We start from the raw sequence: 19,317 nt of genomic DNA on the forward strand, positions 1-19,317 counted from the left end.
GGCCCAACTGGGCATGTCTCCCTATGCTTGCACACCCTCTGAGCATTCCGTCCGGCTCCTTCCCAGGCCCATTCCCTGGACCCAGCAGGGTTGACCAGGGGACCGAGGCTGCTGCTGGACTCCCTGGCAAGAGGTGGTCGCCAATGGCTGTCTCCTAGTGGAGGTGAGCTCTTCTCACAGAGTGAAGAGTTTAAGAGAAAGTGGACTCTTTCTCCAGCCAGCCCAGGGGATGGAGAGTTCCCGCTGTGGGCTGTGGTTACTTGTCCTTTGACCAACGTTTCTAGAAATTGCACTGCCAGCTGCTGTGAGAATCACCTGCCTAGCCCTACGGGGTGGACACAGTGGTCACAGGGCTGGTGCCTTCTGTTTGCCAGGTGTGTTCGGGGAGTCCGGTCCTGTCTGTGGCCACACTTTGACACCAGGTACAGGGCTATGCAGCAGACAGGATGCCTTCTCTTATTTACCCTCTTCCTTTCTGTCTGGTGGGCTTCACACCTGGAAGGTGGTGCTTCATAAACATTGGTTTGGGGCAAAAGAAAAAAAGCATGCATGTATTTGTGCAGGAAGGGCAAAGAATAAAGCTTATTTATCTTGGCTCCTTTCCCAGTCCTAAGCCTGGGCCCTACATCCAGTAAGTAGTTAATAAATATTTACTGAATTAAATCACCTCGTAAATCATCCCCGATTTCCAGAACATCTAAGGCCAAATGCCTTTTTTATGGATGAGGGCATGGGGGCCTACAGAGTGGACCCCCTCACTCATTGGAGTGAATTCACTCATTAGAGCCACATGGGGAGCCTTAACTACTCCTAATGCCCAGGCTGCACACCTGTGCCAGCCTCTCAGGGAGTGGGCGTGGGTGCAGGTATTAAAGCAGCTGGTCCAGGTGACCTGGTTGGAGAGCTCTGGCTTCAGAGGGAAGCAGAGACAGAGCTTACACCTGGGGACCAGTCAAGAGAGAGCACTGTCGGTGTGCCTGCTTGCTCACCACGAGCCTGTGAGGTCACTGCAAGGGGACTCCCAGGGAGAGTCTGCTGGCGGGCATCTCTTAGGAAGAAGAGCTGGGTGTATTCATGCAAGCTTGCATCTACCTTTGACTGGAAGGTCTAGAACAGGCAGAAGGGCAGCAACTTGCCCTGGGACAGGCCCCGAGCCCCGGCTTAAGGAGAATAAGGGATTCGCTCAGAGCCCCACTGCTGCAAAGAAGCTCGTACTAGATGCTTGTACTAGATGTGGCTGCCACAATCCACATCCTCTCTCTTCTTTAGACTTCCGTTCCCTTCTTCTCATCAGTCACAGGAGCTGAGACATGCATGGAGCTCTTGAGGTCGATAATTTAGCAGCAATTTAACAGTTTATTATTCAAAGTGGACACAGTTTAGGGAGACCAGAATGATGCACACTCACACGCCCATCATGAGATGCATGGCCACCACCCGGCGCTCTGCTTATCCATTCGTCATCAATCCATTCTGATTATGTTCAGTTCAAATTTAGAATTATAGGGATTTTGGTTAACTTAACAATTTCTTTATATTTATATGCTTTTCCTTTAACAAAGAAAATCTTGGTTCTTAGCAATACCTCATAATTGCTCATGGAACGTATCTGAAAATAAATGCAACAATTTCAGAAAATAGGTATCATTACTAACAGTATGATGACAAGAACAATTGGAGATTTTTTTTTTTTTGGTAATTCATTTTGTCCTTAGAACATATACCATTAAGGATATACATTATAATTACCTTAAGTAATTCCTCTATGCCTCATTAATCCACAAACTTGATATGTTAAGTTCCTTTGCTTCATTTCCCTTTTGATTTTTAGAAGTCGCTTTTTCATTTTTTTAATTTAATTCTATAATTACGTAAAACATCAACTTAGTTCCCAAGTCAACCATATACTATGAAAAAAGATGTAGTCAAGGAAGTCTAGCTTCTACTGTAGCCCCACCTGTCATGTTCCCTCCCTCCTTCATGTTGCTTGCCATTTTACTTTCATGATTTATATTTTGAAATTATTAACTTGTTTTTGACATAGCTTATGTTTGTGTATCTGTATGGCATCACCTTCTTCGATACATGGGTATATACATTGCTCTCCACCTTTCTTTTTTTACTTAACATAATATTCTAGAGAAAAGTCCCCTATCACAGTGTCTATAGATGTCCATCTTGCCACTGTATAGCTGCACAGAACTAGGTCATGTGATCACATTGTAGAGTATTCAGTTATTTCCTACCATGAGCATCTCAGTTGTTTCCAGTATTTTATTCTTACAAATGATGCTACCATGAAGAGTTTGTGCGTGTATCTTAATCATTCTTTTTGACCAGTGTTTTTGGCATAGATTTCTCAAGGTGGGACTGTGGGACAAGGTTAAATGCTTAATCATTATGTTAGAACTTGGGACATTTTCTTCCATAGGTAGAGTTGGAAGAAAGTGAGATTAGCTGGACATCTTCTTGAGGATGTACATTTAAGTCAAGTTTCTACTTTTCCTGGCCTTTTTTTAAAGCTTATTTATTTATTTATTCTGAGACAGACAGAGAGAGGATGAAGGGCGTACTCAGAGAGAGAGGAAGATAAGATAATTCCAAGCAGAATTCTGACACAAAGCTCAAACCCACATTGAGATCAGGACCTGAGCCAAAACCAAGAGTCAGATGCTTAACCAATTGAGCCACCCAGGCACCACCTACCCCAAGTTTCTACTTTTAACAGTTGACATGATAATATATTTTGGTAAATCATATCATCAATCAAGATGATTTGATTCTTGTAAAAAACAAACACCAGGGGCACCTGGGTGGCTCAGTCAGTTAAGGGTCTGATTTCGGCTCACGTCATGATCTCACGGTTCACGGGTTCGAGCCCTGTGTCGGGCTCTGTGCTGACAGCTAGCTCAGAGCCTGGAGCCTGTTTCAGACTCTGTATCTCCCTCTCTGACCCTCCCCTGTTCATTCTTTCTCTCTCTTTCTCTCTCAGAAATAAATAAAAACATTAAAAAATGAAAAAAAAACCCCAAAAACCAATGAATCATTTCCCAGAAGTAGATGGATTTGCATTTTGACTTTTTTTGTTATTTTAAATTTGTAAATTTTGCACCCAGCTAAGTTTAGAACTAAACTAAATCCTTTCTGAATGACTCCCCTGGAATCACCAGTAAGAATTTATTGTGCAAAAAGAATGGATAAGAGAAATGTGAGGCATCCTTATCTTTGCTTTCCAGAAGCTTATAATTCTAGCAGAGGCGATAAGACTGAAAAATAACCATCACATAAGATAGTATGTAATGCAGTCAAGCACGAGCTGCAGACTTCGTGGCAGGAGGACATTTTAAGCTAGATTGGTCAGGAAAACTTGAGAGAAAAAATGGGATTTGACTGGTTGTGGGTTGGTAACAGCAACACCTTTCACATGTGAAGCTCTCTGTGCAGAGGTTGAAAGGGGCAAGAGGCATCCAGGTACATTCATGTGAAACAGTTCGCACCTAGGGACAGTCCTAAGGCCTGGTTGGCTGGCTTGGGAGGAACTGGGAGAGGCGGTCTGGCAGTCAGCAGGAAGCCACTGGGGGCTGAGAGAAGGGAGTTCCATGATCAAACTGAGTTGGGTGTTCTGAGGTCGGTACATGGAGAACTTGGAGCATGGAGAGCTAGTAGCCGGTGCCCAGACTTGTCGGGTGTAATGCATTTGGAAGGAAGGGCACATGAGCAGGCAGGCGAGACTGAGTGATGGCTGCAGGAATCTGTATGTGCAGTGCTGAGACACGGAGAGACCATCAGATCTGCAGTGTCGTTACTTCAACAAATCCCCATGGAAAGAAAAACATTGTCAATACTGTCTTGCTTGAGTTTGGGTGTTGTGTGTGGAAGCAGTGACTGAAGAATTCAGATGGACCAGTTGTTGATGAGACGGTCTATGCACAACCATGGAGAATGCCTGGGTGCCCAAATACCCCCTACTGTTGATGGAGAAGGCTCCCACTGTGTAGGACGAGCAACCCGTCTGGAAACCTTGCTGAACTGCTTGGGCCACAATAGGAGGTGTGGGGGCTCTCACAGTTGAGGTGGATATCCGGCCAGCCAGCATCATTCCAGCCTGTTCTCAGTAACGGTCCTCTTAAAATCCATGCCTCCCCGACACTCATCCCCGGGGGCCAGGAACCAAACTCCACCCCTACTCCAGGAGGCGGCGAGCAAATCCAGGAACTCAACCCACACAGGGTTTCTGGGCAAGCGAGCAGTTCAGGAATAAGCACTGAAACCCAGTTTGGGATTTTTGTTGGGCCACTGGGGAAGCAGTCCCTTGGCTCTTTCCCACTGGGTTTGTACCTGGGAGAATATAGGGATGCAACAACCACAGGCATCAAGTCATCACGTGGGTCCTGTGAACCAAGTCAAGCACACCCAGGAAGGCATATATTGCCTCTTAGTAATTTACTTTAAAAATGTTTTTGGCACGAAGAGCACATTGCACACATGTAGATTAGCTTCTGTGTACATCCCAGGGCTTCCTGGCTGGCATCTGAAATGCCTCATCAGAAAGCCACTCTTCACAGGGAGCTGCTTAAGCCCTGTATACAATTAATCAGTGAAGTGAGTAATGTGGAGGACAAGTGGGTGTCTAGCAAGACTATGCTCTTCTCTCTCTCCTTTGCATAAACAGAGTGTGGAAATCCTACTCGGCTGTTGGCCCAGTTCTTGAAACCAGCTCTCAAGGTCCGGATTCCTCTGGCCCTGTGTGCCCCTTTCCCAGAGAATGACACTGTGGGCTCCCCTCAGAGTGAATCCTTCAAGCCAACTGCTTATAGAATTGGAAGGGGGGGGGGGCATGGTAGAACTTGCAGGACAAGTTCTGCAGGGGAGGAAAAATAATTTTCCCTCTACCTTTCTGAGTTCTTGGCTGAGACCCTGGTAATAAAAGATTAACAAGAGGAAGATGATCAGAAATTTAACAAGTATACATAGAGATACCCAAAGAAAAGTGAGTAACTCCCAGAGGTGGCTTAGAATTCAGGATTAGGGACACCTGGTTGTCTCATGGTTCATGAGATGGAGCTTTACAACGGGCTCTGTGCTGACATTGTGATGCCTGCTTGGGATTTTCTCTCTCTCTCTGCCCCTCCCCTGCTGTTTCTGCATCTCTCAGAATAAATTAGCTTAAAAAACAAAGAATTCAGGATTAAATAACACCTTCATCAGGAAGGGGAGAGGGGAGGGGGGAGGTGACTTAGGAGACAGTAAATGGCTTTTAGGAAAGATGAACTGGCGCTTAGAACAGATGGGAAGTATGATGTTTGGTGGCAACATTTATCTGAGTGTGGTGTTGGCTTCATCTTCTCTCCTGTGACAGGAGTCCATCCTCACTGGCTGATGAAACTCCCAGGGAGGGGATTTATGGCTGTTGAGTCCTTTTGGAGAATGAGAACAGGTCTTCAGGGAGATGAGGGCAGTTCATAGAAAGCCTTTCCCTCTGTTTGCTCCCTTTCAAGTGCTTATAGCTCAGAACCATCAACACACCCAAGTGGCATATTTTGGGGTAGCATATTCTGCTACCCTTCGGTTCCATGATTTGTGCGTGTTTGTGTGCATGTACTTGCCAGGCACATTTTCATGCACTTGGCAGGCTTGGCTCCAAGATTTGCTTTCCCAGTTACACACTCCCTGACAGTGATGGGGGAAGCAGATGGCCCCATTTACCTCTTGCAGCTGGGGGTGCAGAGATTTGCCATGACAACCCCACAGCGTGAAATGACCAAATTGCCCATGGGGCTGAACTGAGAAAATGGAGGACAACCAAGTTCTGATGACATTCACTGAGGGCCTAAATTCGACTGTGGGCCCTAGACTTTTTTCCAGTTATGGAAGCAGTATATTCCCTTTTTGTGTGGGCATTTTTTTTTTTTTAAACATCTGTGAAAGAAAGAGTCCTGATGAGGAGTTCCTTATACCACATGCTGTACAGCTTTACTAACATGGGAAAAGAAAGTAGCACCCAGTCACAGTGGCTCCGGCAGACACAGAACCATGACACATGGGCAAACTCTATGTAAGTCATTCCACTTTATTCTGGGATGTAAATTACAGATAACACAACTCACAAACATACCAGTGGACATTGAAAACTAAGGCCATTCTGTGAGTTATTTTTAAAACTTGGTGTTTTGTACATAATCGTTTAAAAAATAAATTACCAAAACCAAGATTCTCCTCTGAAATAAAAACTTAAGGTCGGTACAAGACAACTTTTGGGCCATCTCCAATCTGAAGCTCAGGTTGTGACAAACCATTTTTGTTTCCTATAGCGTAAATAAAGGCAAAGGCCACCTCAGCATCAAGTTCTCCTCTCTGGATGTCATCAAAAGTTTACCACAGTGACCAGTGTTTACAAACCATTTTCCTCCCAGTGAGTAGCAAAAAGAGAATTTTACCTAAGAAACACATCGCAGAATTCTTGGAACGAGAAAAACAAAGGGACCCGTAACTAAGGCACTGAAAGCACATTATTTATATAAAGAAATGTAAACAGTTGAATACCAACAGGCTCCCTCCAGTAGAGTGTCGATTAGAAAAGTGCAGAGGGGCATTGTGGTCAGGCCCAGAGCTCGTGGCCCCGGTGGTGACATGGGAAGGGTACCCTTTCTGCGGAATTCGGTCCTGGCCATCAACATCCGACTCCTGACATGGTGAGGAGGAAGTAACAACTTTCAGAGTGATGTGAAGGGAAGCTGGTATTTCTCCCTAAGCTGTGTGTTAGTGTTATAACAAACAAGGAAGGTTTTTAGTAGGACTTTTAAATTACGGGCGCTAGTGTGCATTTTCTTTCTGTCTCACCGTGTCCTTCTGCTGATTTGCGCAAGACTTTGGCCTGCTTCATCAGCGAGGTCTGCTAGAACTGCTAGAACATGTTACCTAACCAGTGCCGTCCCTGCCGTCTCCTTCCTATGTACAATGGTTCATGGCCCACAGAAACCACACTTCAGTTAACACGCTTCTGAACGGTCAATATGGAGCAAATTGGACAGACAGTACTGTAAACGTTTCCTGGTCCAATAGGTTGACCTTCAAGGGCCTGAGAGGTCATGAGGTGGGACGTGGTGTCTAGGCGCAGCCCGACAAGCAGCTGCCAAGTCCAGGGAGAGGGGTGGGGTCATTCCTGAGGCCTATGACAACATTAAGGTTAGATTACTTTCTGCTTGACGTTTTGCTACCGATTTTACAAATCTGTGAGTTCCAAATCATCAGCCGAACAGTTCTCGAACAATTTTTTTAAAAGAAAAAGACAAATATGTAGAAACACAAATAATTACGATTTTAAAAGACCAACCCCTCCCTTCCCAACCAAAAAACAAACCAAGAAGAAGCAACTTTTTTCTGGTTGAAGTTATCATTCCTGATTCAGCAGGTACAAGGTCTATTATCCCCCAGGTTTAGCGCATACGAATTTTGGGTAGGTAAAACAGAGTTGGCATTTTATCATATGTGCCTTTTTTTATAATCAAAAAGAAAACAGTTTCAAAAAAAGAAAGAAAAAAGATTTCCTCTTTTACGGGCCTCACCCCTTGCATGGAGGTTATACGTTAAACAAGGAGCCATGAGGAGCTGGAGGAGGGGTGGCCGGCAGCAGTATAAAGTGTGGGACGGGAAACACAGCTTTTCTCTATCGCCCCAGACGATGCGAATGCGATGCTAACTGTAAAACTCCTTCTGTGTTTCCAAATATAACCAGAAGGAAGTCTGAGAGAAACCTAAATTAGAAACCTCTTTCATTAAGGAAAAAAAAAAAGCTAAAAAAGAAAACACCTTAAAAACCATGAGATTTAACAGCTGGGTTTAGAGCAGATGTTCATAATAACGACTGAGTAGCTCTGGGCAGGATTGAAAACAGCCTGGGGGAGCAGTTAAATACAGGCTGGTACAAGTCCGCGCAACCTGGTCAGTTAGTTCTCTTCCAGTAAAGGGGACGCGTCAACAGCGCTGTGCGCACCAACGGTACTTTCTGAGAGGAATCTCCTCTGAAAGAAATCTCAGTAAGTTGGGCTCCCGATGTGCCTACCTTTCCAGGGAATGCGCGTTTCAAGTGTCGGGTTAAAGGTCACTGTTGAGCAAAAGGGAGCTGTAATTAAGGAGAAGGCATTCATGCCAAAAGAGTAATAAAGCAACAGCTTTGAGGCTGGTTCAAGGCAGGGGTGAAGTCCGGAGGCTTGCTGGCAGCTAAAGGCTTTTCACTGCCTCTTATTTCACTGCCTCTGACCAGCACCCCTGTTATATGATGAAAAGCATAGTGCTTGGCCCCAGCAGGGTGGGGAACAGGACCACGCACTTCTGCCTTGGAAGGAGACTGGTGCTCTAGGTTTTCTGGATTTTCCATGGGCTCCAAAACCAGGAATACTTAGGCAAACAACTGGTCAAAAATGGGTTTGAATTTTAGTACTGAAAGGAAGCCTGGAACTAAAAAGAGTGAGCGAGCCTTGGTTATCATTAAAAAGGGGTTCATTTTCGTGCTACCATTTTGGTTTTAAGAGTTAAATTTGTCAAGGCTCCAAGGGTTGAATAATTTAGGATAAACCATTACTGCCTTGTCTGCAAGTGCTGTTGTTTTAATGGCAGATGCTATAGATACCTATGCACGTACAGGAAAGACGATAACTTTCTCTTTGGGGGCAGGTTTTAAAGAAATATTTCAGAAGACACTTCTTCAAGAGTTTCGACTCCAAGAACAGAACCCCTTGGCTACGCCGGTTCTTCAGAAAGGTAAGTGACTTGATGTATGTCGTTTTTGACGCAGAAAGAGCTACGCCTGCCAATGAGCTGTGGCGAACCCAGCACTGAGCATGCAACCGTACATGGAAGTGAAGGACTGTATTAATTCCTAGCTTTAAAAATGCAAACTAAGGTTTCTAAGTGGAGAGTCTGTGGTTGCTCCCTGAGACACGTCCAGGTCTTCATGTGAAAAGAGGGCACAGGTGGTCTGATGTCTAGGTCAGTGCACGGCTAAATGCCAAGATTTTATGAATAATGAAGGGCTTCCTATCGAAATGGTCGGTTGGATTAAGGGCAAAGGATTTCTGATCTCTGGTCTTAAGGAAGGGTGCAATGGTCTGATTGGCTTGGAAATGAACGTGGGGACAGTGCCGAGGGAGGGAGCTGGGAGGAAGGGCCCTCACCGCAACAGTCAAGTGCTAGCACGTGATCTGAGCTAGTGCTCCCAAGCCCCAGATCTGCCTCTTGTCTGGGGAGTTGGTTAGGGAATAGGATTGAGCCTTTCCGAAAATCGTGTGTGTGTGTGTACCTTGCTTGTTAACAGCCTGGCGATTGCTTAATAAAACTCTGGTCCGAGTTACTTCACAGCGATCGCTCCCTGCTATGTGTATTGAAATTACATTCAGAGATTAAAAAAAAAAATCGTGTGTAACAATATTTTCCCACAAAACTAAGTGTAAAATATCTTTAACAAATAATGGTGGTAGTAGAAATATTTGACAGTCATGCAAAAATGCACCTCCATTTACAAAGGCTTGACACCTCTCCAAAGTACCCTTGGGTTGTTACCCTAGGAGCTCACTCATTTTTTTTTACGTTTGAATGTGGCTGCTTGTGTAAAAAACGGTAACATGCAAGTTCAATGATCTCCAGTCCACCAAATATTCTCTCTTGTAGCACAAAGACAACAATGGTGATGATAAAATACCACCGAACAAGACTGTACAAATATATGAGTAGGCACATTGCAGGGCTGAACAGGGTCCAGTAAAGTACAGACAGCAGTTTGACCACAGAGACCCTCAGCTCAGACTTGCAAGGTGGAATTACAGTCTGACCGGTGAAGTGAAAGTTCTTCTCCCCTTGGTAGAAGGAGCGCAGCCTCTCTTCTTTCTCCTCCCACCGCCTGTGGCACCAGAGCTGGAGGTCCTCCCTGGAGGTGGGGAGGGCGTCCACGGGGTAGCGGTGCACGTGGAAGTGGATCTCCTTGGGAAAGTCGCCGTAGAGAAGGTGCCTTTCTGTCTGAGGAATGTTGTGAGGGTACGCCACCGTGATGTCGTGCACAGCATCCAGGTTCTTCCCTAGGTTTAGAAAAAGATGGGAGACACAGACTGAGTAATGACCACTGAGGGCAGTAATGCTGGTTCAAACTATAAGGCAGAACCAGAAACGGGAAAAATCGGGACAGAGTGAGCCACGGTAACAAAAAAGGGCTATGTACATATGTGCAGTCCTAGCCATGAGGGTCAACATATGTACCAGTCATTTTTAGCTTTTATCTTGCTTGCTAATTACCACACAAACCTTTAGAAATTATCTTCACGGAAACCGTAACCTGCCATTCTAGAACTAAACGGATAAGCCCATTAAGTCAGGTTTGAGACTAAAAGAGCACAGGACTAGCCCTTTTATACCAGCGGGAGTCACTGCCTTACCTCTTCTTAACATACCTTCTCTCCAAATAAAAACATAACATTTCTCACCTTTAGCTCATTATTACTATGATAGCTACTGGAAGGAAACACTCAGAATTAGACTTAGTGAAGTGGTCAGAAACACATGAAAACTTCCATATGAGTTTTTTCATTAAAAATGTTTTTAACATTTTTTGGGTGCGGTTTTTCTGTTTTTTAAAACCCGTATCAGAAAGACCCTACCAGGCAGGATATCATCATCCTTAGCAGTCTCCTGATTAATTACTTTGGGGTTAAGTGCTTTCAGCAGTTACATGCCAGATACTGGAGAGAGATGAATAAAACAATCTCTAATCTCACTCAGGAGTTCATAGGGAATCTGGGGATCAGCTGCATACACAGTATCCTACCAGGGGACGTACAGGAGGGGAGCGAACTGGCTAGGCAGGTGCAGCGGGCCCAGAGAACACAGTGGGGCTGAGGGGCTCAGAAGTACACTGGAGGCATCCGGTAAAGGCCTTCACTGTCAAAGTTGAGAATCTGAACTCCATTCTTTAAGTGACCGAGAAGCACCTGAGATGCTGGAGAAGCACTTAATGGTTATAAACAGAAGGGACGAGAATGTATTTCATTTTGGCAAGGATTACCTTGGGGGCACTGACCAGAATGGTCTGGAGAGGGCCATGGGCAAGAGAGGTAGTAAGAGTAATTTGATGGTCATGACGAGGCAAGAAAGGACAGCGAGGTAGGGGCCAAAGGAAGTGACCTGTCTAAAAACCTGAGAAGAGCACTAACACGATAAGAGTGGTCAAATGGATGTCGGAGGATAAGGTGGCATGAGCTCCTGTGTTCTGGCTCAGGGTACGGAGTGGATGGTGGGGTCTTTGAGATTAGAAATGGAAGCAGGAGTATTAGATCCTTAGACACAAGGATTGCCTAGTTGAATCCTGTATACAGGCCCAGAGAGGTTAAAGTTTTTGCCCCCGCCCCCCAACACACAGCATGTTGGTATACAGTCTCTGAATGTCGCTTTCTTCTATATCATACTTTCCTCAGTGAGAGCCCTCTGATCTGGGCTTTGATTCATTACAGAAATATATGATGCAGAAAACTTTAATCTGTGGGGACAGAAATCCAAACATTGGCTGCCGTGGGGCAGGGGTGTGAGAACTGATTGGGAAGGAGCACAAGGAAGTGTTCTAGGTGGTCGAAACATTCTAGATCTTGATTAGAATGTGGAGTACATCAAGCTGTGCATTTAAGACCCATGCACTTCACTCTATGTAAGTTTTGCCTCAATATTAACAAGACATAGGGCAACTTGCCCACCTTAACTCCCCATGTTTACCCTTCCCATTGACCTTCCTATTACAGGTTGTTCTCCTTGCTTTTTAATGATTCTTTAAGTCTTCTGTAAATGTCTACTGTCTCCTTTATGATGTGATTTACCCCAGGGTAAGGACCAGGTTTCAGTTTGGTTTCATAACTGCCTGATAGATGGAATCAGCCCTTAATAAGGACTGTGGTCTAAAAAATGGAAATACCTGTGTCAACAAGGCTTAGATTCAAAACTGGAGGACAGTGTTTTACGGATGCTGAGCACGGTCTACAGGAGAGTGGAAGTGGATGGAAGGCCTGTGCGGAACGGCTTTAGTGGAGTTGGATCGGAATGCCTACAAAAAAGGCGAGGCTGCCCTTTCTGACTCCAGTGGGGAGACCACTTCATCTCATGGTAGGGGAAATAGGAAGACCCGTTTTGTCACTTGTCAGGCCACTTAGCCTCCTATTCAGTAAAAGGCGAGAGATTTATACGATCTGAAGAGAAACCAGAGTATATTAGCCTCCTATTCAGAACTGAGTGTATGTTTACTTTCAACTCCAACCCTTTCCCCACCCCTCCTGCAATCAGTCAATACTTCTGCTTCACCTACCCAGACCCTGCTCTAATGGGCTGCTGGTCTCCTCAGCCTCACTTGTCCATGGCCTCTGCATCGCCCCTCCCCCTGCAGCTGCCATCATCCTTGGTCACACCCCACTGCTTCATGGAGGAGCAGTGGCTCCTACGAGCCAGCCAGCCTTCCACAGGTCGCTTTTAATGCTCACAAACTGGTATCAAAAGGACAGGCTATACTAGGAAGGAACTAAAGTGCGCTTGCTTTCTATTTCTTCTGGACAGAGAATGGGCATGTGTGCAAACACCTGTCCAGTATACAAACGGCAAGTTTTAAGACCGTGTAGGTACCACATACAGAAATGTTCCTAAGTGAAAAATCCTAGAAATGCTGCTGTGTAGAGCATGCAGGGCTGTGGAAGGGGACTGAGATCAAATCCTAGCTCTGCCTCTTACCGACTGACTGAATGACTGGTCTCTGTAGCTTGCTCAGTTCCTGTATCTACAAACTATCTCACAGGGTTGATGAAAGCATCAAATGAGCTAATACATATAAAAATCCACAAAATAGGGTCTGATATATAGTAAGTACTCAATAAATGTTAGCTGCTAACATTGAGTGACCGAGACAACTGGGGAAGGGAGAAGAGCCGGCTTATCCCTTGTTTCTCCTTTCCCTTGAGCTTCACTGGATCCTTCAGCATTACAGAGACTCATAAATGCATTAAAGCCAGAATGAGAGAGGAGATGGAGAAAGGCTTTTACACCATGAGGTATCTTGATACTTGGTAAATTTTATATTAAGTTTCTTGTCTCCAGATATCCCAGAGCCACACATAACTCTTTATGGCCAAAAGAGGAGCCATTCCTACCGGACCCGTTAGTTTCCTCCCAGAAGGTAACAGGTGAGGGTTAAGCAGACTCGTGGGGCAGGCTTCATTCCCAAGTGACAATAATGAAATGCAGAGTCAAAAGCTGAAATGTGCCTTGATTCCATTTATCAGCTTGTAATAGGGCTAAAATAATGCAATAATTAAGTTCCTTCAAGTGCAAAGGATTTATACGGTCTTTCAATCTTTTGGTATGAAAACAACATACTTTAAAATATGTAAATTAAGATGGCTGCTATCAGTAAAATCCATTTTTAAAAGATCTCCTTTTTAGATTGCATCTAGATGTAGAATTTCAACTATCTAGCCACCTGCCATCTGCCTATATGGTGCTTAGAAAATGATCTGTTCTGTTCCTGATGCTATGTCTTCTGGGAAGTTTCAAACTTTATTATTATATTCAGCTACTACTCTGTTAGAACAACCACACTCATGTGGGCCCATAAATGTTCCTTTTCCTTTCTTGGAAGAACAAGACATTTATTACTTCAAATCTTCATTTTTAGTCTAAGGTTGAGACTGAGGGAATATTTCATACTTCATTCAGGTTACTTTAACCTGAGGTTTAAACCAATAGAGATTTAAAAAATATGACTGGAATTTACAAATGTAATATGCAGAAGGGAGCATCTCAAAGCATGTCAAGTTGAGCCCATGATTACAGGAGTCCTTGTATGAAAGGACTCACTGGAAGTGAGAAAGAACCAATTCTTTACACACTCATGTTTCAAATGAAAGAACTGAGTGAAGAAATCCTTGTCTGCCCATAGCTCCTAGAGAACACATCCAATTATATAGGTCAGTAGCACAAAAACAGAAATACAACCTTTTTCTTTTTAACCCAAAGTGGTCTTAAATTTCAGTTACTGACTTTATTGTTTCCCCATTCTACAATAAAATATATGGAGAATATACAAAAACATAATTTATTTTGGATTTTACTTTAATAGTTAAAAAAATTAAAAATACACATAAGCTGGGGCGCCTGGGTGGCTCAGTCAGTTAAGTGCCCAACTTTAGCTTGGGTCATAATCTAAGATTCGTTAAGTTTGAGTCCCACATCAGGCTTTGCTGACAGCTCAGAGCCTGGAGCCTGCTTCAGATTCTGTGTTTCCCTCTCTCTCTCTCTCTGCCCCTCCCTCCCTCATGGTCTGTCTCTCAAAAAAGAATAAAGGTTAAAAAATTTTTTTTTAAATACAAATAAGCCTATTTTCTATTATTCAGATCTAAATCCATAAATCTAACTACATATATTGAAGACTTTTAAATAAAGTAGCTTGTCATCTAAGATGCATTTGTGTTCAAAGAAAATGCTGAAGCCCCTGGTTTTGTGCACGATTTCTCAGATTAAAAAAAAATTACCCCAAGATGATAAAATCTGGACTTAGTAACTCAACAGTCATTCACTGTGGCACTTTCACACTGACATGTAATAATAGTACATGGCTAATAATCATGACAAATTGGCACTAGTCAGTAAACTTTGAAGAATGGTTTTGAATAGACAGATTTAGATATATCTTGACTAAAAATACCAATAAATAAGACAATTTTCAGCTTCAAAATAAAAGGGCATGTACGAACCCACTTAAAATCCACTGGCATTGGAACTCTGTCCCATTTTCTTAGAAAGAATACTACTTCCTACTGAGATTAATCATTTGTCCTTTTGTAGAAGTTGAGTAGTTCAGGAAGGAAAAGTAGAGGCAGACAGCTTCTGATCCTACCTCTTACCAGCTCTCTGGCCTTAGCGTGTTTACCATAAGCTTCACCTGTGTGTGCAGATAATAACAGTTCTTACCCTCCTAGAATTTTGCAAGGATCAATTAGGATAAAAACTGTAAAGTGCTCAGAGAAGGGCCTAGCATGTGGTATGTGCTCAGATTCCTGTTACTATTCTTCCAGCTGCAGCGATCACCTATAGCAACTGAAGGGTTGACTTTCCTTCCTCTAGACTTCGTCTTCCTCTGGGAGACGTTCCAAGTCAGCTCTAGCACACCTTGTGGTTTATTCTCTAACTGTAGTCATGCTTCTCTCACAATATAGAAGCAAGCCCATTTAGGAGACCGACCTTGGCTCTAGAGGGAGGCCCTAATTCCTCTCCAGATACACATATCTCTCCATCTTGACTAACTCCTCCTTAGGCATGTTCAGGTAAACATAGATATTAATCCTTTGCTGGCATTCAGAATTAGAAGGTGATGGTCTATGCTCTATGATTGTTGGCTGCCTGCCCCATCTTGCTTTTATTTTTTTAGAAGTCAAAATTAGTCAAAACCTCCTCTTTTTCTTTTTCTTTAATAGTTTATTGTCAAGTTGGTTTCCATATAACACCCAGTGCTCATCCCCACAAGTGCCCTCCTCCATGCCCAACACCCCCCTTGCCCGCCCCCCCACCCCCATCAGTCCTCAGTTTGTTCTCTGTATTCAAGAGTCTCTCATGGTTTGCCTTCCTCCCTCTATTTCCCCCCTTCTTCTCCCCACGGTCCTCCATTAAGTTCTTCCTAATCCTCCTATACGTGCAAACATATGGTAGCTGTCCTTCTCTACCTGACTTATTTCGCTCAGCATAACACCCTCAAGGTCGATCCATGTTGCTACACATGGCCAGATTTCATTCTTTCTCATTGCCATGTAGAATTCCATGGTATAGATAAACCACATCTTCTTGATCCATTCGTCCGTTGATGGACACTTAGGCTCTTTCCATGTTTTGGCTATTGTTGAGAGTGCTGCTATGAACATTGGGGTACATGTGCTCCTATGCATCAGCACTCCTGTATCCCTTGGGTAAATTCCTAGCAGTGCTATTGCTGGGTCATAGGGGAGTTCTATTGTTAATTTTTTGAGGAACCTCCACACTGTTTTCCAGAGGGGCTGCACCAGTTTACATTCCCACCAACAGTGTAGGAGGGTGCCTGTTTCTCCACAGCATCCTCTTTTTCTAAGTAAGAACCACCCTACGCTTAAAAATCAACTTTCAGGGGCGCCTGGGTGGCTCAGTCTGTTAAGTGTCTCATTCTGGATTTCACCTTGGGTCATGATCTCACAGTTCGTGAGTTTGAGCCCTGCAACAGGCTCTGTGCTGAGCCAGATTGGAATTCCCTCTCTCTAATCCTTCCCTGCATGCGCGCGCACACACACACTCTCTCTCTCAAAATAAATTATTTTTAAAAAATCAACTTTTATCTGGAAAGGTGAAACTAAAAATGGTGTATTTATGAACAGTCTTGCTTATCCAAACTGACTTTGGTTCCTACAGATAATTTCAGGGACCTATATTTTCACATTCTTCTCCTAAATCTGTTCAACATTGGTGTTTGGTATAAACGCATGAAATCTTTTCTCTCAGCCGATAGACACTGATTCTGAGTCTTCAAAAGTTTTATTTTCTAGGTAGAATGAAAACTTGTTGACATTGTCCACAATTTACAATATTGGTGTATTAATAGATCGTCTGAGGCAAGATCAGAATAGTGTGTACTTGGTGAAGCCAGACTCACATACATATAGACATATACACACATAAGCATATAAAACATATATCCTGAAAGAGATCTGTGAACTTTTAACAAATGGGACCACACTATACATACTGTCTTGTAACTTGTTTTTTCATGCATCTTTCCATTCAAGCTATTAAAGATTTTCTAAAATGTCATTTTACGGGTGCATGATATTTGCTTATATAGAATCTTAAAAATTCCTTTGTTTTCAGATATTTAAGGTGTTCCCACATAAACTACATTTAAATTGATCTTTTTACAACTAATGATAGTGATTTTCTAGAATAAATTCTAATAAATTGAATTGCTGGATCAAAGAATATGAACACCTTAACACTTTTTGCCAAATATGGGTAACTGATTTCTAGAATATTCAATTAAAACACAAAAAATGTTGGACCTGTGTTTTTCACATCTTTACTTATAATGCTTGGTATTATAATTTTTATCAAGTTACCAAAGCGTATCACTTTTGTTTTATTTTGTATGTCTTTGATTAGGTAAACAAGTCCATTGGATACTGGCCATCTCCTTGCCTGTTGTGAAAATTCAGTGATTTATCTCCTGGTTTGTAGGAAATCTACCCTCTATCCTATGTTGTAAATCTTTCACACTGATTTCATCAGCTGGTCCGCTAGTGTTTGCCTGGCCACAGTGAACTGAGTTTGTTGGATTTGCTGCTCTGTGAAAGCAGCTTCGTTTCTGTTAGCCAGTTCCTCTATGTTGTTAGTCTCTTTTTCAGTCAAATTTGCAAACCTCCTTTTTTATTATGGATTATTAATCCTCTGCATTTTTTTGTTGCAAACATTCTTATAAATCCATCACCTATGGTCTCTATTTATGGCATCTTTTCCAGTAATATCTCCCCTGTTCCTAGACTGTATGTATGTTCTAGATTTTTCTGCAAGATGGAAAAAATTTTTTCCATTTAATTTTAAAATTTGCTTCAGTAGACATCAGTTTTTCTAGCATCCTTTATGAGATAACTCCTCTTTCTCTACAGTTTTGAAGTACCAACTCAGTCAACATGTTAAACTCTCAAATACATAACCATCTAGTCTCCCTCTTCTCTTCTCCATTTATCTGTGTTTATTCTGGTTCCAAGACCACACTGATTTCCTCAGTGACTTACATCTGGTAAAGCAAATCTGCCTGTTTTCTTTTTCGTACTGTACTTGATTCCTGCTGGTAACTGTTTTTGCAGTTGAGAGCATCTAGTTCAATTCTAAAATAACAACCCTCCTCTTCCCACCCTCACCAAACTTATCCTGAAATTGCATTTGCATTACATTTACATTGTAACTTCCAAAGAACTGACACTCTTCTATTGTCTTTTCTCTAAAAAAAAAAAAAAAAATGCTTTTCTATTTGTTCAAATCTTATTTTGTCTTTCAATAAGATTTTGGTTTTCTTCGCACAGTTTCTGTGGCTTTTAAAATTTATTCCTAAATAATTTAAGAATTTTTGCTGTGATTATAAATGTGCTCGTTTCTAGGCAATTACTGCGAAAGAGAAATCTGCTGTACATTCATATGTAGCCATCTTTACAAATTTCCTTATTAAATTTGGTTGTTTAGGTTCTTTTCTACATTCTTTTTGACTTTCTAGATTTTCTGTCAGCAGCAAAACCCGTTTCGTGTTCAACTTTCTCATCTTTAAGGTAGTCTTCAATATAATGTTTTACGTTTATTTATTTGAGAGAAAGCAAGCACAAGCAGGGGAGGAAAAGAGAAGGAGAGAGAGAGAGAGAATGAATAGCAAGCAGACTTTGCACTGTCAACACAGAGCCTGATGCAGAGCTTGAACTCAGAAACCGTGAGATCATGAGCCAAAAATCAAGAGTCAGATGCTTAACCAACTGAGCCCCTAAGGTAGTCTTTTCTTAGTGCCTTCATTAACATTTATTTTCTAATAAAAGGACAGTTCTGACTTGACGATGTGGGTTTTAGCGCATTAGGAGATCGTTGCTGTTGGAGATTTGATAAAACAGTAGTGTATTTTATTCTGTTTTGTTCTAGTTTTTATTAGGAATGGCTTAAAGTGTCTCAAGTATCTTTTCAAGCATTTATGGATAAGATTAAACTTTTTCTTTGTTAAAGAAAATAACAGCCAAACCTCCATATGAAACAAAGTAGTTGTTAAATATTAAAAGGAAAAACATGAGAAATGCAAAGAGAAATTAAAATTACAGTGTAGGCTTCAGTGTCTTTCCTAATAGGTCACTCCAATCAGAAAAAACAGTTACATGAAAGAGTTGAACAACTTAATAAATTTGATTTAATAACAGTATATCTATAGGTCTTTAAAAATATTTTAGAGAGGTTAGTATCCACAGAACACCAATAAATAGGATTTCTTGTTTGGTGACAAGATTTAAACCCATTTTGTGAAAGTTAAGATATTATAAGCCACATCCTTACATCAAAATTCCACAAAAAATAAAAATATAATGCCCCCCTTTAACAGAACACTTTTAGATAACCCTTGGATCAAAGATGAAGTCAAAAGGAAAATTAGGAACTCCTTAAAAAAGAATGAAAAATGGAATCCGTGGGATATAGTGAAGACTGTACTCAATAAATGCTTCATTATTAGAGAGGAAAAAGAAAAAAATTACTAAGCTAAGA

General features: G+C 42.4%; 1 protein-coding gene across 6 annotated transcripts in view; it reads right to left on the minus strand.

Moving 5' to 3' along the window:
* Positions 1-6,050: 6,050 nt before the first annotated feature.
* Positions 6,051-19,317, minus strand: part of LCLAT1 (lysocardiolipin acyltransferase 1) — a 173,820-nt gene continuing 160,553 nt past the window's right edge. For all 6 annotated transcript variants that reach the window (XM_077774086.1, XM_077774081.1, XM_077774083.1 and 3 more), the window contains one exon: positions 6,051-10,070. In XM_077774086.1, coding sequence (XP_077630212.1) covers positions 9,568-10,070 — 503 coding nt within the window. In that variant the 3' untranslated portion in view covers positions 6,051-9,567. The remainder of the gene's footprint in view (positions 10,071-19,317) is intronic.

The sequence above is a fragment of the Crocuta crocuta genome, unplaced genomic scaffold (genome assembly GCF_008692635.1).
Source record: "Crocuta crocuta isolate KB4526 unplaced genomic scaffold, BGI_CrCroc_1.0 scaffold246, whole genome shotgun sequence".
Lineage (NCBI taxonomy): Eukaryota > Metazoa > Chordata > Mammalia > Carnivora > Hyaenidae > Crocuta > Crocuta crocuta.